General features: G+C 40.4%; 1 protein-coding gene across 1 annotated transcript in view; it reads left to right on the top strand.

Annotated features, from left to right (window-relative positions):
- The first annotated feature begins 637 nt into the window (after positions 1 to 637).
- Positions 638 to 22,307, top strand: part of PLEKHG7 (pleckstrin homology and RhoGEF domain containing G7) — a 34,576-nt gene continuing 12,906 nt past the window's right edge. The window contains exons 1-10 of the mRNA XM_033010172.1: positions 638 to 1,342; positions 2,506 to 2,528; positions 7,933 to 8,060; positions 9,409 to 9,449; positions 11,348 to 11,443; positions 12,568 to 12,717; positions 14,668 to 14,763; positions 17,041 to 17,136; positions 18,409 to 18,522; positions 20,184 to 20,358. Coding sequence (XP_032866063.1) covers positions 638 to 1,342; positions 2,506 to 2,528; positions 7,933 to 8,060; positions 9,409 to 9,449; positions 11,348 to 11,443; positions 12,568 to 12,717; positions 14,668 to 14,763; positions 17,041 to 17,136; positions 18,409 to 18,522; positions 20,184 to 20,358 — 1,624 coding nt within the window. The remainder of the gene's footprint in view (positions 1,343 to 2,505; positions 2,529 to 7,932; positions 8,061 to 9,408; positions 9,450 to 11,347; positions 11,444 to 12,567; positions 12,718 to 14,667; positions 14,764 to 17,040; positions 17,137 to 18,408; positions 18,523 to 20,183; positions 20,359 to 22,307) is intronic.

The following is a 22,307-nucleotide window of genomic DNA, read 5'->3' as shown; positions in this document are numbered from 1 at the left end:
GATAAACAGATAAGTTACTTTCATAAATTGTCTTCATTATTTGATTATAATGTATACATAATGCTTACTACAAAATATTTTCCCTGCTGAAAAGAAAAGCAAGTGTTTAGACTCACCTTACATAAATGTTAAATTATATTTGCTTAAGCATTCAGCAAGTAATTAGTTTTTGTATATAAACAATTTTGCAACAAGTAGGAGTCCTGAGAGCTAGTGACTTCATTTTTATCCCATGTACAGCAGTGCCACAATCTCACTTACTGATGGGGGAGTGGCAACAGGAAATTAGGCACCTGCAGTACCAGATGAGCAGAGTTCCTAATTACACAGTTAGTCTTTACCATCTAATTAGTTCTACTGACTGATGCTGACACTGCTTGCACACTCAAAGTTAGCATCTGTTTAAACAGCTTGCTGAAATTGGGTCCTGAAACTGCTGAAATCTGAATTTAAGCAGGATTCAAAGTGCAAGCAATTGTTTCTGTACTAGTACAGATATCTACATTATTTTGTTTAGATTTCTTTCCCATTTGCATATTTTCCCATATGAAAATTCATACGACGTGTTTCTAAGAACCTTTTCTGATCACGTTTCCTAGGTACGCACAGCTATAAATCTTCATGCTGCAAATAAAGAATGCAACAACCAAGTTCTGATTATTCTCCAGACCTGGTCAAACAACCCTGCATCAGCGTGGAACTTCTAAATAGGGAAGCCAATCTTCGTAAAGAAAATGTTGCTTTGTCTGGAAGCAGCAGTCCAGAAGATGTCTTTGGTTCCTGTGAAACGCAGGCAGTATCAGTTTGTACAGACACCACCATGCCCACAGGTGACTACATTCGAAGACGAGGTTACACAGAAACTTCATTTCTGAAGCTTCCCACAGCAGAGTACATTGGGAGCCACCATGCACCTTTCCACTTTGATCGGCATGCTCTGGCCAGAATTTCCACTTCTCCAACTTTAAGGCGTCTAAGGATGGCCTCTGCCTCACAAGCAGTGTCATGTCAGGACTGCTCGGACACAGCTCAGCTGGGGAATCAAAAGGAATACACCGGCTCCCTCCACCACATTTTTAAGAGTCCACCTCGGTGCACTACAACTTCTTCATTGTCACTGCCTTCTTGTGTCCATCCAAAACTACTATCTTCCAAAGAAAAGTCTAAGACAACTATAGCAGACCCAGAGTCAGCCAGTCCCAGATCAAAGCTGCCAATCCAAAAAGATCCTCTCAGCAACATCAGTCCCAATGAGACACTCCAAAACTCACGGAGAGCCAACTCTGCTACGCTGCCTAGGAGACTCCCCTGCCCCAGCCCTACACCACAGGAGGGTGTCCAGGTAAGAGGAATAGGATGATGCAACCTCCTTTTCAGTCTTGCTTATTCAGCGTTGGTCCATCATGGCCCAGTGTGTAAACAAAACCACAGTTCTTAACCTGAACTGCAACCTGGCCCATGTTCCCTCAATAAAACAGACCAATTTCTATGCTCACCAGGAAGAAAGGTTTTTCCTTCCAAATCAGCAAGAGACAATGGTTCCAGCCTTGTCTCTTGGTGACCGAGTTGGCCTAGTCTGCCTCTACACATGGCCACTCCTTCCCAGCTCTGTCCATTCACCCTGGTGGGCCAGTGTAACTGTTTGTGGGGCTATGAAAAGACAAAACTAAGTAATTTATCCAGTTCTAGTTTGGGTTTTAGAGCATTTTTTTCCTTCCAGGGCCCTTCATCAGGGTTCTTCCTAAACCAAGGCAGTTCTCTATCCTATTTACTGAATAGCCGTATTAACCTCAACAAAACCAAGAATTAAATCATTCAAGATGGTTAAGGCAAATTTAAGGTTTGCTGCTACCAAAGGAAGAGGTCCCATTCCCTTTCTTTATTTCCACTTACCTAGTTCTGTCACTCACTGGCCCCCTCCATTTTTACGTTCAGCTCCATAAATGAGCAGACAATTGTGCAATCTTTTGTGAGGAAGTTATACACTGGTCCAGTCAGTGCCAGCATCAGTAAAGAGAAACAAGCGAGAGGAGCTAGCTCTCCATCTTTCCCTGGCAGCAAACTACTGTTCAGCCATCCCCTATAACTTCACCCCAAGGAGAAAAGGAGAAGCACTGCATAAGCCAGGTTTGCTATCAGTTCTACCATCAAAGACCTTGCATTACTTGCACAGGCAGTTAAATTAGGACACATGCTTGACTCCATCCTTACGCGAAGCCCCTCACACACATTTCACTGACTGTGGGTGGTGTCAAATAGGTGTATTGCCCATTACTAACCAGTTAGTTTTGTACCACAGACCAAAAGCTATTTTTTTCTGCTTCACATATGGAAAACGTTCTGTATGTCAAATGAGTTCTCCTTTCTCCACAACAGTGAAAATAATTAGTCAATGCCTAAGTCTATGTAGTACATTTCTCTTAACAATTGAGTACTTTTTTTCTCAAAATCAGATTGCTCGCTTGCTTTCTGACCAAGTAACAAGAATATCTCATTTTCTTTCAGAAAACTGGATTGCCTATACAAAGGTATGCATATATATTTTATCTTATTCTAAGTTTCACTTCTCTACGTTTTTAATTAATCCACCTCACTCTAAGACAAAAGTGAACAGTGAAGCATGTACGTGTAACTCAACTTTAATTTGTAGATTTGCTTTATGAAATGCCTGTCACCAGCTTGTTAAGCTAAACTTTTTAATGAGATATTTTTTCAAAGGTGGCCTTCTCCCCAACATGTTTAGCTATATTTCATACAATATTTCAGCTGGACCATGGGAGAGCTCTGTACTAGGAACTAAGTGCCAAAAGGCCTGGTTATTTGGATTAAGAGTGTCAAATTTCAGCTTGAAGAATGTGAAACATCTCATAATCTTGAGCGACGTTCTTCAAAACTTTGTGGGAAGGCAAAGGGAGCAAAGAAGCTATCAGAACAGCTCAATATTGTTCTCATTCATGAGCAAAGCAGATCTAGGACTGCTACTGGATGGGGGATTGTTAATCCCACAAACTAAGAAATATATTTGAATTTTATAAGTTAGCACAGGCAAGATAAGGTGCTGTGTACTATAGATCTGTGTAGTGAATTTCATCAAGCTCTTACAAACAATTATCAGAAAGTAAGCACCTGATTAGAAATTAGTTTGAGTCAGCCATGTTTGTTTCTTTAAGATATTCAAATGTTTACAGAAATGAAACAAAGTTTATATTCTCCCCACACAACAAGGAAATAGGAGGTAGTACCTTTCTTAATAACCATACCTCTCTCACTGATGGTGCAGTGCTCACGTTACTGCATGATCCCCTTGGAGATTTCAGGTGGGGCATGCAAGTGAGTGAGGTATACTGAAAGGACCAGTACAGGTGAACAAGTCTTGGCAAAGACAGAAGCAGCCTCACAGCAAACAACAATACACTACTTCTGTGACTCCACCATAACGTGTTTCACTTGTTAAGGCTGTAGACATCATTAGTTAAGCTGTATCTTCCCTTCTTCCCAACACTTACTCATTTTTCAGGTAAAAATCTCTGTTATAACTTGCAGTTTACAAACAGATCTGTGTTTCAAGTATGTTTCTGTTTGGGACTGGGTGGGTTGGAGCAGGCTGACACAGTCTATGAGTCATTACACAATGCATTTCCCGAGAAAAGGCTTAACAGATGTGTGTGTGCATCTGAAATCACATGTTGACTGTAGTAGCGGCCTCCTAGACTTTCAGAATTGTTACAAATTCCAACCCACTCTTTAGAATTTTGAATTTACAATGGAGATGGAGAGAGGAGGGGAGGGAGAGATCTTCACATCTCAGTGTGAAAACAGGTGATCTGTACCTATTACAGAAAGATTCTGCTCTGATCAAATTCAAAACTGTAATACATAAGCATATCTCACTGACAGGGTGAAGATTTGTATGATCTGTAGCAAACTTCAGGACAGAATTTGAAGAATACTAAATGCAAATGGCTAAACAGGAGAATACTGAACATTTAATGTACACACCTTCTGTTGGTGCCACTTGCCTGACAGCTTCAAAGGGAAGCCAATATATGTCAGCTAGGATATTGGCTCTGGACTTCGATCCAGATGCATTTTAAAATCAAGAAATCACACAAGAAACATCATAAGCTTTGTTCCATAGCCACCAGCAGGAAAGATTTGACAAAAAGTGGTTTGGATAATGTATTATGATTTATATTTTTTGTCTCGACTAATATTAGAATGTGCAGAAATCTAAAACAAAAAAGTTTCTGCTTTAAACTTTTTTTGTCAAGTTGAATTTGGTCCAAGGTCTGGGCAAGGGCTGTATTCAGCTCCTCCTTTATCTGAGTCAGTAATCTAACTCCTTAACAGCTAATCCTTTCCTATCACAACCAGGGAAAACTGTTGAAATGCCAGATTATTCCCTCCATCTGAAAGCACACTGGGACAGTTGGCAACCCTCCTGCAAGACTGAGTTGTATATTGTCCAGGGTAAAAACATACCATCATCCTTCAGTTTTAACAAACATCTCTTCTCCCTGCTCCCACGCTGTACTTTCAAAAGCCTTTCTTCAAGCAGCAATGCTCATTTTAAACAGCCTTCCCCCATACAGCCCTCACTCAGGAATGCCAGTACATCTCTGTTGGCATGGCAACATGCTGAACTGATGCTGATTGAAAATAATCAGCCAAAATAAACAAAAAGGATGAGAGGAGTAGCACAGAGAGAGGTGTGTGTGGTGAAGACAAAGTGAAATGCTAAAGCCAGCGCTGCTGTGGAAGGAAACGTTGATGAAACAAAACCTTCAGTTTACTCCGAGCTCATTTTCTCCTTGCACCACTCAGCATATTGGAGACTGGGTGGAAAACTGGATTGCACTCTTTCGTAAAGACAACCAGCTAATGAAGACTCCTCTCAGTAACTGCCAAAGCAGCTCATTTTCAATTAATTGAGGGAGCTGGGCTCATCTATCTTGAAGTACTTCTCTTCCTCTTTTAACATCTCATGTGCCTGTAAATTGTCATGCTAACTCTTTGACTCGAGGACCCCAAATATTTTCCCTGAGTGGCTTGGGTAACAGTGTCGTCACCTGGCAGCTATCTCAGTACTGTGAGCACCCTATAATGTTGACCTTTGTAACCTCTTCAGTTGCATTTATTCTCATCTAGTGGGTATTCCTTTAAATAACGTATCTGTTATTTAAGTAAAGTGATTTATGTAGATGTCTGTTCCCTGGGACAGCTAGTGAAGCTAAGATTATGGACATATAAAGACCTAGACCTCTAAAAAGCAATCAGCTGAAACTTTCCATGCCCTAGAAACAACTATATACACGGGATATTTATTTTTATAGACCATGAACTTCAGTGTCTTTAATCTTCTTCCATAACTTTGTAGTGCAAACCTGTTACATTATCTTGTTCCACAAAACAAGTAGATTTAAAGGAGGAATTATTGCAGATGATATCTCCCCAGGTGCTGGAGTTCATCCCTAAAGTACAAGCGTTTCTTTCCCTCAGGCACTTCAGTTCTCTGCCCTAATAAGAAAATAAATCAAAAACTAAAGAAAAAAGCATGAAAAGATGCTAAAATATTGCACACAGGCACAAAAAGTGGTAAATTGCATTACACAGCACTTCAGTAGTTTAATTTCTCCAGTAAAACCAACAAAAGCATCTAATGTATCTAGCACATTTACAGGCATCAGGCCAGATGATCACAGATACCTATACCTTCATCTGTGAAGCATGAATACATAATTTAGGCATGTAAGTCATTAATCAGCCAGACATGTCAAATTGCAAAGGTATTGTGTAGACATATCCAAGTGACTTTGGCATGCTCCCACACATCACAGGCTTGCGTACCTGTGTGAAGAGCTTGCTTAGACATATGTGTGTCTGAAGTTCAAGGCCTTTTTGATCTAAGGAAATAATACCCTTTAACTCCATTACAATGAAACTATGCTTCCTATTACTAATCTTCATAAGTCACTAGCCTCCAACTTCAAAATGTACTCTGAAACTGAAGTAGGCTAGATACTTTAAAAATCAATAATACATTGACAAAGTTTTACTGTGAATCCAACCTGAAATAAATCTCCTGGATTTCCTAGCACAGGGGTGACAACTTTAAGAATTATCCTTGTATTATATTACATTATCTGGCTTATATATTAACCCAGCTGTCCATTGTGTCATCACTAGAGTTTTCAGAAGCATCTTAATACAGTTGTTACCAACAATTAAAATTTGCACTGGGTAGCACTCAGCGCACCTCATCAGGAAGCCTTGCACTGGTACAAGCTTGCAGACAAGAAACAGACCCCATTCGTAAAAGCTGTCAAACCACGTGTTAGGTTCAATTTCATGAGAAACCTCAGAGTTTCATTGTAAATCCCTAAAGTGAAATAAACAGATCCTATGTTCCCCACTCAGTAAGGCTACCAGAAGAAGAAAAGCTTTTAGAGAACTCTTACATTGCACATTGTAAACTCCTCAATACATAGTTTTCCAGCCCTAATATGTCCATGTTTCAAGTGTTAAAGTCCCAGACCAGACCATCCTGATAGCCTACAGCCCCCTCTGTTTTCAGGAGCAGTCCTTCCTTTCATCTGTACAATTCAATTGGTGTAGTTAAGGCAATAGTGAGCAATGTCACTGTCGGAGATTATGCTTTTCGTTATGATCTATGTCCTGCTATACATACCAATTCCCAGTTCTCTACCTCAGAGCTCATCTGCCAGTTGACAATTTGTCAAATGACTATTCATGCACTTCAGGGGAAAAATATACCTGCCAGGTTACACATAAAGTGTTGGCAAATGGCTAGATATTCACAGTAAGGTATCTGCCTCAGCAAAACAAGTAACAAGAATCATACCTAACTGACCAAAAATACCATACACAATAAATGGTGACCAAAAAAGAGAATTTTTATATAAATACACACACTTCATGCCTCCTCCCTCAGCTACTTAATTACTGACCTTTTGAACTCTAATGCAGTCTTCATGCATTGGTCAGTTGAAGATAGCACAACAGCTGTACACACCAGTCACTCTGCAACAGTATACTAACATAATTAATTAGGTATCAGTGTAAGTTATTAACAAAATCCAAAAAGGTTTTTGATGTGCACCAATAGTTTCTGTATTTGAATACAAGCAGCCTCTGGCACAAACACTCTGTTGGATACAGAATGGCCATGTCACTTCACTTGATGGATCTACCTCCTGGACAATGGCCTCCGTTAGTAACAACAATAGTTGGAAAGAGCCATTTGTTTTTAATCAGCAGGGCTGCTAAGACATATTATGTTCAAAATACAAAAATATTTTAATTAGAAGAAGAAACATTGAAAAGATTTAGAAAGAAAACAGCACAAACTAGCCAAAAGGTTAAACATCTAAAAAACAAAACAACAAAAAAAAAAAAAAAACAAAACAAAAACAAAAAACAACATACAAGACCAAACGCCATTTTAGCTGTTTCACTTGTACGCTGCCTTTTCTTAAAATCAGCTGAGTTTATATGAACATTAAAAGTAATGACAACCCACATATCATCTAAGGACATGGTAACTAAGTAGATGACTCCTTTGGACTCCAGTATCAAAACTTAAATTCTGAAATCTCTACTCACTTTTTGCCTAATCTCAGAAGAACACAGGAATTTCCAATATTTAAATTCTCTAAGTACCTATTGTCTGAAGCAAGCCATGGCCATAAGCACCTTGATTTCAGCAACACTGTGGAGTTGGAAAAATAATTAGATGTGTGCTGTCAATCACTGAAATTTTCTACTCATTGTTTCTTTAGCACATTATGTCATAGCCGCTGTGATTTGGTTTTTTTAGCTTGTTTCCTCCTGTATCAACAAGGAGCACTTCAGAAGCGTCCCCTGCATCCACAAGCAGAGGGAGATGACGTGTGTTGTTGTTGCACCTCACAGATCAGCCGATCGCAGACGCAGCTCCGTGGTAGTGAGTCTGCCGGGACTCGAGGTGTTCCCTGGGGACCTCCTGGTGTCAGGCAGCGCCTTGGACTACTTGCCCCACGCAGCCCTCCTGCTCAGCACAGGTCAGACACAGGGTGGGGTTTGCTCACCCAAGCCTCGCAAAAGCTGCAACTAAAACACGTGTGCATGTGGGATGGGATGGGGAGGGAGCATCAGTGCAACAACGACACGTGAGGCAGCACAGCCTCCATGGGGGATCCTGGTACCCCACACCAAAACAACTGAGTCATTAATTTTAAAATTCCCCTCAATCTATTTTTTTTTTTTTTTGCCTGCATTTTACTGTTGAATGCAAAATGAGTCAGATGAGGGAGGGCAGGACACAGATCACCTCCTTCTTCCACAGGTTAGGAGCAACCAGAGCCCAGGCCAGGATCTCCACCTGCAAGCAGCTGAGTCGCAGATTCCTACCTGCACAGCTTCAAGCACAGGGAAGAGAGTGGCCCATGCCACCCTTTCCAGTAGTGCTCTAATCAGACCCAACTCACGGCTAGAGGTTGCTCACAAGACCTCCCAATACCGAAATGTAGTCTTGTGAGCAACTTCCATAAATATCTGCTGTGGAATATAGTATAGCATGCAGTGAAACAGAGACCAAAAGATGCTGGTGACCAGAGATCGAAATTTTCTCAAAAAATAAGTCAGTCAAGGTCACAACCAGCAGTTTCATGAAAGCAAACAAACCAGCCATCCCCAGAAAGAACGACCAAGGCCTTCAAAACCCAGAAGGAGAAAGTTTCAACCATTATTCCCAGTAAAACACGGGCCTAAGGGTAGGTGCCACATATAGAAAACTCTTTCAAATTTCTTGATAAACAAACACAGGCATTCCCCACCTCTCACCTCTAGATGTGCATTCCTACATCTAGATCCCCAGCTTTCCCTGTGCCTCACTAAGGACCATGAATTACAGCCTGCATCACTGTGTCATCCCTTTGACAGACCTTAGGCTTACGTTTTGTAGGATTGTTTGATCCCAGGAGTTTTAAATACTTGCATAGCTCCAAGGTATCACTAACGAGAAGACATGGCCTAATTCTTGCTTCAAAACAATATCTTTAAGTATTGGCTTGAGGTATGATGTGTTTTCTCATGTCAATAATTGGCAATCACATACTGATCATCTGCATCAAGTGGGAGGATTTAGCATCATCCAAGATCCCATCACAGATAGACATAACTCTTGCTGGGAGGAACCCAACAGGCTTAATAGGTTTTAAGTCTGGTGCATAAACTGCCTAAACACAAGTTAAATCTGAGCCAAGTATTGTTAGATGAAGCCTGATCTACCAACAAAAAGACCTAAAAAAAAAAAAAAAAAAAAAAAAAAACCAAAACCAACATATAAATCACTGTTTTATTTTTAGCTATTTGTTTCTTTACTGATAACACATTTGTTTTACCCATTAGAGTCCAAAAAGCCAAGGTGGCCATTTGCCAGAAGAGGAGGTGTGAGTATTTCACCATGTTTTTTTTTCCTTGCACTGACCTTGCCTTCTACCACAACTAACCTGGGTAAAAAGAGTTTCTTTACTGCCCTTGGAGAAAGGCAGCCAGCAGGCAAGCTGAACTCGGAGGTCCCAGCCCACCCTGGGACTGACTGGACATTAATCTGCAGTGAAGGTGGGGTGGCTCCAGTGCAGCCACCAGTGCTGCTGTGCGTGATGCGCATGAAAATACAGTCAGTGCCGCTGCTCGCCATCCCCATGGGTGGTGGGAGGAGAGGTGCCCTTGGTGCCAGGAGGGAAGAGCGGGGTGGGCAACACAGAAGCTCTCATTCAAGGTGTTCAGGGGTGGCAGCAGGTCCAGTGCAGCTCCCCGGGGTAAGACAACACAAGGTAGGCAAGTCAGTCACATCATTGCTTTGACCACAGTGTGTCCTATATTTTCTGCATGCCAGCCCAGACCTTAGTGCCCGAGGGCTCTGTAGTATCTGCCTAATTCCCACTCACATGGAAGAGATCTAGGCTTTACCTATCAAAGAAGCTTTTTAGATGATTCTCTTCTGTCCTCATGGGCACCCTCACACATACCAGTAAAAGCATATACACCAACACACTTCAGTTAATTTCCTTGTCTAACACATTTCCTTGTCTTTTCCAGTTATGAACATTTTCACTTACCATGGTATCCAAATTTCCTGAGTGTTGTTCATCATCAAGAAGTCATTTACAAGTGTCTTGATAACTTTGCACCTCTAAACATGTAATTGTGAACAGTCCCTTCTTAATATTTTTGTTTTTTATCTTCTAAATCTCAACCATCAGAGTCTGTGCAAGTGAAACCAACTCAAGTATTCAGACTAGCATGTACAAGAGTTCCCAATTCATTTGATAGCATTTCTATATCATTTGAAGGAGCATGGCCTAAAACTGAGAATTTTTAAAGTCAACAAAATATTTGAAATTTGGAATAAAACACATTTGATATTTAGCCAACAGTGATATCTGAGACTACTAAATGTCGTAACATTTAATTTATGAAGATTCCTTTGCTGGTACATTGGTTAAGTGTGTGTATATATAACTGCATTATTGTTTCTGCTCCATTTCAAACTATCTTTCAAAATTAAGAGCTGAGCTTAAACTATGAATTTCAAATATTATAATCAAACACATATTTCCAAATTGGATTGAATTCGGTGCCCAAAGTTCAAACAATAGAAATCCATGAGTATACTGTTCCAGAAAGCAGATAAAACTTAGGCAAACACCCTATAAGTCTATGCTCACAGAACTAAATTAGAGCTTATAAGTATTGGCTAAACTTTTTACAAGACACAGCCTGAAAAACAAAGCCAAACCAAAAGCAATTGTTTTTATTTCATGATCCCTCACACAAACAAACTCCTCCTGCTTCTTAAGCTTTCTAAAAGCTCATTTTGTAGACACTACTCTGCAGTTGACCAAAGGAGTTTTCTCAATATGTAACTCAAATTAAAAAATGAAAATAAACAAACACACCAGATTTGTATAGCTATGGCAGAAGGATGATTTCAACTATGAATTTGTTATCCCCTACTTCTGACAGTGTTGAGGGAAGCAAAATATTTTATTTGTTCTGTCTTCCAAGGGCAGCCCATTGTCTGTTGCCATTTATGTAACTTCTGTGTTACATAAATAACATCTTACACACCCACACCTAAGCCACCTACACACCCCACCCACAGTTACAAATAAACATTCTATCAATGCCTCATCTCTGTGTAGGAGGGCCTGGAAATATAAGGAAATCACTCAGTTAAGGGAAAGCTCCTCACGGATCAGAGCAAAGTTACTGAGATGGGTAAACTTCTTAATGCTCTTTAAAATACTACATGAATCAGGGGCATTTTTTTGTCATTCAACAGGGTAAAGACAAACAGAAGCAAGCATCTGATCTGGAAAACTGTCTTTCAACCATCAAGATCATAGACTGCAGCACATATGAATTTTTCTGCTCTAAGGTATCAAAATACTCAGTATACTGTAGCAAAGATACTTAAAAATGGGGATAAAAATTTTGTGTTCAAGTTACCATTTTTCACTACATTAATCTGGATATGAGACTTTTATGAAAAATTAATGCATAAGCATAAGGTATATTTTTGTTGTTTGAAATGGAGGGACAAGGGGGAAACCGTGAGTGTTGTAGAAGGTTAGCAAGGATCCTCACAACCACCTAGATTTTTCCAGGCTTCCAGACTGCCCTAGGTCAGGGAGATACCACCTTCAGAAAAAGGCATCCAGACAACCCTCTCAGCAGTGCCTGCAGATGTGGGGAAAGAATTTGCAGCATCACAGAGATGCCAAGTGGGGCACGGTCACCCCCGCTGCTGCCTTAGCGGTACATTCAGAGGCAGACACGTAGAAGTCAGTGCCAACACAGATGTTCAGCTGCAGAAATCCTACCAAAGCCTGTCTGCCAGATGAACAAGAGCTCCTGGCCTCCAGGCCCCCCTAGCCACACAAACACCAAGCTTGGGCTACCAGGGTGATATTCAGATAACCCACACCTAACACCATCCTCCCTCCAAAGCAAACCTTTTGCTTCTCACAGCAGGCTGTTATATGCAGTTCCCCATAGACTTGGTTGTTGAAGACTCCTGTCAGTGCCTAACTTAAATGAGAACATCTGACTTTGGAGCAGGTCAGTAAGGTGATAGTGGTCACTTTAGGACTAAAGAAAACAATATCCAAGTACCTATGAAGACCTAGTCCTTTGGTACCTTGATTTTACCATCTGGAAAATAGGAAGCTCTCATCCACCCCTGTTTTCCAGCAGCAGCAGCACAACAGATTAAATTCCTTAACATTTGCAAACTGCCCACTATTTTTTTGATACAGCATCCTACAAACATAGGCTATAATACTGTGTTACTTTCAAATTCAGTGTGTTTATATTATAAATATTTTGGAGGAAAATGCCAGGGTTTTTTAATCTTTTTAAAGAAATTTTTAAGCTTGCAAAAGAATTACTAATACTGGCAGTTATGTTGTTTACATAGGCAAATAGATCATAGATTCTTTTCATAATGTCTGAAGCAGTTGATGCAACAGTCGGTGGTTTTCTTTCTTCTCCAATCAATAGGGTAAATCTTGGCATGAATTTATACAGGCACAACAGACTGAGCAGAAAGATGTCAACAGCCGGTTAGAAGTGAAAAAAGAAGCAGCAGTGTGGGAACTTTTCACAAGTGAATGCACTTACTTTCTGGATCATTTGCTCGTTCTCAAGATGGTAACTTCAGATTTAATTTCTCAAAAATAATGAAATATTATTTGCCCTGCTGTCAGCATGGCAGACATGAAGCCACCTGTAACGTCTCACTGGGTGTCTACGGGAGAATGACTTAAGCGCTTGGTTTTTCTCCCATCTTGCCTGCTCATCCTGTTTCTACAGTTCCCTTTGTTTTTTATTCTTCTGGATGGCATCTATTCTTGTGGACATCACTTTCTAGTGCTTTGCAAACACCATCTGATTGCAAATCCTTCCAGTAATTTCAGCTGATATTCCACTATTCCTCTCACTAACACTGAACTGAAGCCACTCTTCAATTGACTATACTAGATATTTTTCTACTGCTAGTCTGTAAGATTATGTTCTTTGTTTAACTTCATACAGAGCTATGATTAGATCTTGAATAGAGCATGAAAGCCTCAGAATTCTGCAGAGTTTTTCTAATATTACAAGAAAACAAACTAAATAACAACTCCTCTCCCAAAAACTCTGAATTTCCTCCATCATGGTGAATTTTAAGAGATTTGAAAATATGGACAAGACTATAACATACTGTTAAAAGAGTAGCTGCACTATTTCCATTCATCACATATTAAAAGTCAGTATATCCATTTAAAAGGATGGAAGCTTCCCTAAATACCTTCATATCATTTTTCTCTTATTCAGCACGGATAATTTCTGTTTTCTTATTAGTCAAGGAAAAAGAATAGTGAAACATTTTCCGTGTTACTGCCTAGGTTAACTTTTCAGCAACAGAAGTACTGCAAAGTAAAGGGAATAAATAGAGGAGTGGGCTAGAACAGGAAGGGAGAGGAAAGGGATTGATAGGACCAGCTAATGGTCCAAGGCAGGATGGAAACATCCTTCCTTCTATACACTTTGTTCAGAGATGTGAGAAGATTAAAACCAGGTGAATCATTTGAAGGATGAAAAAAACAGGAGACACACAGGACCCTTGGTAAGTCTGACACAGGAACTCACAAACAAGCCTTAGCCAGCCCTGCATGACCCATGAACGATAAACTATTCAGTCCATGCCAGCTTCCCAAATTCTCCTGCCAAAGAAAGAATCCATTGAATTGGGGTAACCAATTTTACCAATATCTGCTACTCTAAGTGCTTCCTAGCATAGAAATATTCCACTGATTTTAATGAATCTCCACAGGGAACTTTAAGACCACCGTAAATCCCCTTTAAGCTCTCAGGTCAACTGTTCATGGCAACTGAAGAATTACACAAGGCTAAGCAAGCACTCTCACTAGCTCTTCAGTCTTGGCACCTGGGTGATGGGTTTTTTCATTAAGGCTTTTCACACATATACCAAAAAATCTACTCATTAATCTACACATTTTAAGCATTTTTCAGATTTATGTAAGATTCAGCACAGCTCCAATATCACCGTCAGAGCTTAAATGATACAAAATCTTAAACAGCCAATAGATACACATGCAGATTTCACTCAGTACAGGTTAACAAAACAATCCAAAAGGAGGAAAAACCTTCATGGGCCCTCTACATATATTATTCCAATAATTTATTTTTTCCCCATAGTATCTTTAAACAACTTATACAGCAGCAGATACATAGGGTAGAAAGGAAAGCATTTAGAAAGGTCATAGAAACCTGTAACTATGACTCTGATCTTAATTCCTTCACATGGATCTGCAGGGGGGTCAGATGTCCCTCTTCTGCCAGAGAGCACAGCAGGGACATAGCTGCCTCCGTGGCAGCTACAGAGACACCACTCATGCCCTCCTCCTCACACAAAGCCCAATATTTAGCCTTTAGGCAGGTCAGGAAAAGTTTCTCAGTGTCAACTTCTGCCCTCCCCATATCTAATGAACATTTAATGAGAATTACAGTGCAAACATGCTATTTTCAGGAAGAAAAGGTAAGATCTACCGAATTGGCATAAATAGTAAATGACATGGATTTGCTTTGTTTTTAAAGGTATTTATGAACACTCTAAAATACCTTCAGAGTAATGAATTACTCTTGGATGTCGATTTATGGAGGCTTTTTGCAAATTTAGAGGAGTTAAACAAGGTGAGTAAAAAAAAAAAAAAAAGACTTACTGAGATCAGAAATCAATCACTCCAATAAAAGGAGATGAGAAACCATCCATAAAGCTTCTGTTCAGATTCAATGCTCACATTTGGAACTTAGTTCAAATGATTAGTTTTTCCTTCATTTCTATTTGTTATATCAGTGGGGGTCAAATTTCACCTGTGCAAATTATTCTCATGTGCCTCCAGCAAAAGATAAACAGGCATTTGAACACAGAGAAGAGCTCATCTGGCAGTTGTTTCTGAAGTAAAGTTTCAGAAAAGATACACGAGTTTGAGATTAATTATCATAAACAACATCCCTTTAAAAGGAGTTGTGAGGATAAACTACAAAGTCACAATCCTTAGAGCAAAACAGTAAGAATGGCAAAATAACTACAATGAGAAGTTTCCTTTTTCAAACAGATGGGAACAAAGACTATGCTATCTAATATGCCACTCCAGTAGAACAAGATAAAACAAAATGATGACCACCCCTCCCCTGCTAGAGTTTCCCTCAGTGTGGGTGAAAGGATATCTCCCACAGAGACTGGATATCACTGTGTTCATGTGCTACTCACCCTCCAGCTTCCAGGAGGAGGGACACCATGAGACTTGGCTGTGACGTGCTCCAGCATTTTGTTACCTGTGGCCAGTTGTGGGAGACCATTCCCAGCTCCTGGAAGTTAAATGAACCCATAAGTCCAAAGTAGCTTTTACATAATTTTAGAAGCAAAACAGAAGTTTTTCTTAGCTTGAGAGCTCTTTAACAGGACACCTCACCCTTAATAGCAAAGTGAATTTTGGAACGGGCTCTTCAGCTGATTAAGCTGAATAACTGTTCACAATCACATCACATGCCCTAAACCAGTTGCTCACTTCAAATTCATTCCCCTGCCCTAACAGTTAACATCTCCCTTTTTAGCCAAAACAAGAAAAGCAGGAAAGCTCTTCAGAGCAGGGACAATTAGCCAGAGCTAAAACACATGAGCAAGTCACTGCTGCTTGGTGACTGAGCACACACCAGTTAAGCTGCTGTGAGTGACCATCTGAGCAGGCTTGGAGATACAAGGGAAGAGGTTTTTAGCTGATGTGTTACACCTTGTGATTGTTGTGGGCTAAGACCATCCATGCAGCCAGATACTAGAATTCACCTGATGCGTCATTGCTGATTCCTTTTTGCTTGTTCAAAGAAGGTAGTGAGGTATATTACTGTGTGCCATTTAGCAATCATGAAAGTGTTGAGCTTGGCTGAAGCTTGGTCATGTCTTGAGAGAATTTAATACATTTTCAATTTTGTTTTCCTTATTAATGAGGATGATAAATGATCATCTATTTTGCATACATGGATATAAAACAGTGATCAAATGTAGGAGAAAGTAGCTGCTCTCAATGCCCTTTATGCCTTTTTTTTCATGCATTTTACAGCATGAATTTCTTCTGGACAGCAGGCTAAATCCATGAAAAAATGCATGCTGTAAAAAGTGTAAAATGCACCTTTGTCAAAATAAAAGAATAAGTACCATCCTATAAGCAATGTTGCCCCCAGAAATACACCAAACAAAACAGCGTGTGCAGCTACAACAAAAGTTCAAAGCAGCATCACAGAGGATGGTGTACCCTTTTGGCCTAAAATTTGGCCTAAAGCTGAGCCTGGTCATGAACTTGTGTGCAAATAGTGTGTTCAGGAGGCAAGAGTGGTCTTAGGAGCAGGATTTCACCCACATCTGACTGACAGTGTGGGCACCCTTGAATCCAGTGCAAACATGTAAAGTTAACTTATGGGGAATACATGACTTTTTATAGCATTTTATAAAAATTTTCCTCATTTCCCACAGCATGAAACAAACTGAAACTATGAAAGATGGTATCTTCTTCAAATGACCATGAAGACTTGCTTAATTGTCACAGCTCAGTCATATGCAATCAGTGTTTTCCAGTAGATACCATTCATCCATCATAATTTTTCATGTCAATTCATGTTAAACACAGCTACTACCCTAAAATAAGTTTAAATGGAATATCTAATCTTGTTTCAAAGCTTTTGGTATACAGCATTATCACGATGTAAGTCAGAATTTGTATAGATTTGCTTTAACTTCTGACTAGTTAAAGCATTCCAGGTGTAATTCTGAAGTTAATTCTGGCAACGTTGGGGAGATAAGTATAGGCACCCCATTAGGCTTGGAGCCTCTGAAGAGACCAGGGATGGGAAATAAAGTTGTTGTAACTTCAGAAGATCACTGATGCTAATTTCTCATTTTTTCCCCTTACTTAGATAAGTCTCAATTTTCTGAAAACTTTTTTTGAAAATGTGAAGGAGCATGTCAGCAAGTCAGACTCTCCTATGGATTTCAGCTCCATACTCAGAAAGGTAACATAATTAGAAGTATACTTTCTTAATATCAACAGGTGCTTGCAGCAGACCATTTATCATAACACGCAGGTGCTCTAGAGCAATCACGTCAGTCAAGGACATGCCATCTGTCACAGTTTGGTCTCGGCCTCAAGCACCTCCTGTCAGTAGGGTGTTTTTCTTTTTCCTCATTGTCATGTTTGAGGTGGTCATGGAAGGGTGGAAAAAAGTGTGGAAGGATTTTCCCTTCCTGTAGAATAGTAGCCCAGACCCTGAGAAGACTACGCCGCTGGCAGAAGTGAGCTTCTCACTCCGTGGAAGATGTTTGCCTGAGACCAGACCCCAGACCCATCACTGGATGTTCCTTGCCTCCTTCCACTCCATCACATAGATGCTTCATTTATTCCATGGGACGGACCCACAAGTATATTGAAGTGATTAATTAAGAGCTCAATGGGACTGAAATACCTCTTGCACTTTGGCCTGTGTCTGCTAAGCAAGAGAGAGGCATGGACACAAGCACTGCCCTGCAATCTTCCCGGGCAGTCTGCACGGTACACAAGGCAGTTGTCCACACAGCAGTCTCCAGGGGCTCTCTTTCCTGCACAACTCCCCAGTGACTGAGAAGTAGGAATTATTAATGCAGGCAGAAAATCTATTTATGGACCTAAACTTTCCCTAGAGTTAGAGGCCATTAGAAAACTTCTGGGAAAACACTAAAACAGAGCCTACCTCAGGGTTAGGATTTCAAAAAGGGAAAGGGAGGCTAGAGCTTGGCTTCCCACTCCCATTACCTCTGACTTCAGGTGTTCTTATCAATAATGTTTGTGTATGAGACAAAATCCTAGACAAAACTGCATTTTATCATGGATGGCATTCGACATTTCTAATAGCTGTCTAACACACCCGGATATAAAGTGGCATGTTGTATGAGGCTATGTAAAGCTGTTGCATAGTATAGTGAGTTTTATCTTCAGCTTCTACATGAATTTCACATCACTTATTTCTAATGAGAACAAATACTAAGAATGCTTCATACCTCTGCAGAGCTGTTAGAACTGTGCCCCCCATGCATTGCTTGAACACTGTTGTGGTTTTTTTACTACTTTACCACTCTTATTACTTTTTAACTTGCCTTTTACTTTTTTAACTCCCACCTTCCTCTTCCCTTAAATCTCAGGTAAAATGAGGAAATGTCAGGTAAAATGCATATTACAAAACCAAAACTGTTGTTCCTCCCTTTGTCATAACATTTTTCTTTCTTGATAAGTTTCCAAGTCTTTTCTGCAGTTTTTCCAGGGTGACCTCTGCCAGAATCATCAGATTTATTGCCTTAATTATACCTCCGCTGTCTTCTACTTGGAAAACCTCAGACAGAGAGAAGATTTCGGCATCTACCTGAAAGTAAAGTGATGGGGTGGTGATTGTTGTTGTTGATGGTGTCTGCAGCCTTCCTGCCTTATGACAGGATTTTAACAGCAGACTAGAAAATTTTATTGGAAGAAAAACTGTGTAGATAACATTTTACACAGATTTTTTAACCGTAGAGGGTATAATAGATACAAAGTCACCCTTCTTAGTGTATGTTCCCCTGCACATGTGAAAGTATATACTTGTAGTTTGGAAAGACAAGAGGGGGAAGCCAAAAGGAAACAACTGTCTGCATTTCTGCAGGCAGAAAATATCTACTGCCAGCCTCTATCATTCAGATGTTTTGCACATAATCTCTTGACATGGTGACCTCCACTTTCACACGGTAAATTGGTTACAGAAAAGAAGAAACAAAAATCGAGCCACATTGCAAAATCTCTCTCAAGTACTTCACTTTGATATATGTCCTGCATATCAGCTCAGTTTAGATGCTGGGTGGGAACACAGGGTATTACATGCTTTAGCAGATGACAGGACTCACATCCCCTGAGTACAAAACAGCCCCCAGCCTCTATGCTATGCCACATCAGCGGTGACATACACAAACCTCAAAAACTGGGGAAGAGTATGGTGGCTCCCTTCTGCTTAAAGAAAGGGAAATATGATACAAGCCAAAACAAGGAGAACAAAAAGCCAGGAGCATGTCATTGCTTTCATGTGTCTTGGGAATCCATGGGGAGAGAGCGGGGTGGGTTTTGGCTGGGCCCTGGCGAGAAAGCTGGGCTGCTATCCTCACTTACAAGTATTCGCTGACCCATGTGCCTACCGGGATGAAGAAACATCCTGAGTAGAAGAGCAAGTAACCCCTCTGCAATGGCAGTGTTTTAGCTCCTCTAACAGGTTTTCCTTCACCATAGATATAGCAAATGCAGAAGTTGGTATCAAAACACTACCAGTAAGTGAGTATTTACCTCCCTCTAGGGCTGGAAAGAGCTATCAGTGATGTCTTTGTAAAGTTACAGCACTAGAGCTGGTTTTGTCTTTGCCAACAGCGCATCTGCCTGAAGAAACAACTCCAGCCAGTGCAGTGCTGTAGCTCCTGGGGGAGAGGACTCTGCCCTTTCTAACTTATCATTAGCAGACCAGTGTGCCCTGTAAATACATAAGATTCATCTTCAACATTACAGGCTTAGAAACAGAAACCTGAAGAAGTGGGCTTTTCTCACAGGCAGCCCAAAACTGGGAACACACCTCTTTGTAGCTGTTAAACTCTGCAGTTTTTGGCATCTGGGAGTTTCACATTGCTTGTCCCCTGACAAGGATTTCATATACTCATATCTAGGAAAAAGTTCCCCAGTGGAAATTGGCAGGTGACCCTAAAACAAAAAGTGGTCCTCAAATGTGAGGTTTTCCTGATGAAAGTAAAATGGCAGATAAATAGGAGCACTGCTTGATCTGCTAGCATGGCCACAGCATCTCAAATGGGAAGTAGCAGCACAGAAAGTGAATCTGTGGGAGCGAGGCAATTTCCCCTGTAGAGAGCCTTTACGTTGCCCTTGTTCCCACTGTGTGCAAAATTCATCTTTAACTACTACCTGTCTCATTACAGTCAGATGATGAAGCAGAAAACTGTTTGCTACCTCCCTGCCAGGGAAGAAGTTGAGGCCTAAAGCAGTTTCCCTTGTCTTCAGCAGTGGTGTGAACAAAATGAGCAGTGCAAGAGGCTGCATCTACCAGAGCTGCTGGTCGCTCCTTTGCATCGACTGACACGCTATCCCCTCCTCCTTAACAATATCTGGAAGAGGAGCACTGAGGAAACAGAGAAAGGTTTTGTCTGGTCACTTAAAGAGAAGGTGGAAAAGTCCATACGTAAGTAGCTACGGTTAACAGTCAAGTGTGCAATTAACAATTATCAAGTCATGTGGCCTTTTTGTGCACGTCCTTTGATTGTGAATGGGTCCGATTTCCCTGCAGAGATACAATTGAGGATGTGCATGCCTTTCTACAATCCTGAGCCCTTCCCCATTCTGTAGGAAATGATTGCTGCCACCCTTGTGCTGTCAAAGCCTCACTGAGCAAGGTCACAGGACTTCCAAATCAGTGAGTCACTTGTATTTGCTCAGAATCATCTGCAGTGACATGCAAACAATTAAGAGCAGATCACAAATTGGAACAAATCAAGAAAGATCTCAAACAAAGGACTCTTTGAGTTGGATTTATGTCTAGGGAGAATTTGTTGGGGCTAATCCTTAATAGGATAAAATTTCACTCACAAGGGGAATATTATGTCAGTGACCTTTCACTAACTGACAAGGCCCTACCATGTAAAGTAGCTGAAGAGCTATCTCAGCTACAGATTTTCTCTAGCTATTGTGGAAAAATAAGGGGTTAGTCCAGAAATATTTTTTCATTTTCCGGTATTTTTTTCCCAATAATATATTAATTCTAAATATTTTTTTTTTACTTCAGTCTTGTTCAGGAACATAAAAATGCATCTTTAAGAATCTTATGGTCATATAGTACATCCGCAGATAGGATTATTCTCCAAAGGCCTCCTGCAGCCCTCACTGAAATCAAAAAGAAGACAGTGCTTCAGTAAAACACTTATTTTGCCAATCTTGGCAGGGCCAGGCAGTACTTCATCCTGACCACCAGCACATCAAGGCCTTGAGCCATCCAGCATGGTGGCTCGCTCTTTGCCACCATTCTTCTCCCCATCCTGGAGGCTGAAGGCTCAAACATCTCCTTGGGAGATGAGGCAGAGAGAGAGTTAACATATTCCATAGATAGAAAAATGTGGGGCTCCTTCTTCTTGGGTAAATACTCCAATGTCAGAATTACTACCTAAAAGAGAGACTCATGTTCTTTCTCTTCTTGACAAGTTTTATGAGAAATCTAGCCTAATGGCCACACAAGGAGCATACTTTTTAGCACAAAACAAGTCCCATAGGAAAATAAGATGGTTTTGTTGCTAGTTTGGGGACTTCTGCTGGGAGAACAGCAGTTTTAGGTATGCCCCCAAAAGACCATGGGATATCTGGGGAATATTACTGGCAAATAAATAGGTCCTTCCAGAGTTTAGATACCTCTGGGCCAATAAAAACAAAGATAGAGTGACCCCTCAGGTGTCCACAGACACCTGACAAATACCTGCCTTCATATTTTGATCAGTGAATCAGTGAGATAAGGAACAGTTGCAGTTCTAGCATTCCTCTTCTGGTATACATATGTGTGTGTGTCTGAAATAATTATCTGCAATATCACTCAACACAAAAACTTGGATTTTAAGTTGCAGGTCCATTAATGTTTTCCCCATAACGGTCCTGAATCAGAAAAGACTTAGTCCCCATTTTTCACATTCTGAGGTGGCCACATCCCAGTTAAATATTTAAGTCACTTCTGGTACTACTTTCCTTCAAATTAATTCTCATTAATTTCAACAGTGCTTTGATCAGGCTATAAATAAAGAAAATTATTTTTCTCTCACTACCCTAGTCAGTTTAGAAAGGCAGGGTTTTTTTTCAAATAACTTTTTAAGATTACGGTTCAAATGAGTTTTATATGATTCCTCCTGTTCCCCAGTCAGATTAGTAAACACAAGCTTTTCATTTAGCAATGAATTTAAGCATGTTTGAATGTATGGATTGAAATTCCGGCTCTGCTCACCTAAGAAGAGTTTAGATATTTTTTACAAGGAGGCCAAGATTTCATCTGGGCCTTCACATCTGAGGTGCTTTGGCTTCACTGGAGAAAATGAGTACTTCACATCTTCTAGAAAACAGGACTTTTTTTGCTGGCTGGAGCAAAAACTCATGTTT

This window comes from Tyto alba, unplaced genomic scaffold (genome assembly GCF_018691265.1).
Source record: "Tyto alba isolate M040663 unplaced genomic scaffold, T.alba_DEE_v4.0 Super-Scaffold_2, whole genome shotgun sequence".
Taxonomy (NCBI): Eukaryota; Metazoa; Chordata; class Aves; order Strigiformes; family Tytonidae; genus Tyto; species Tyto alba.
This window is presented reverse-complemented; position numbering and strand designations above follow the sequence as displayed.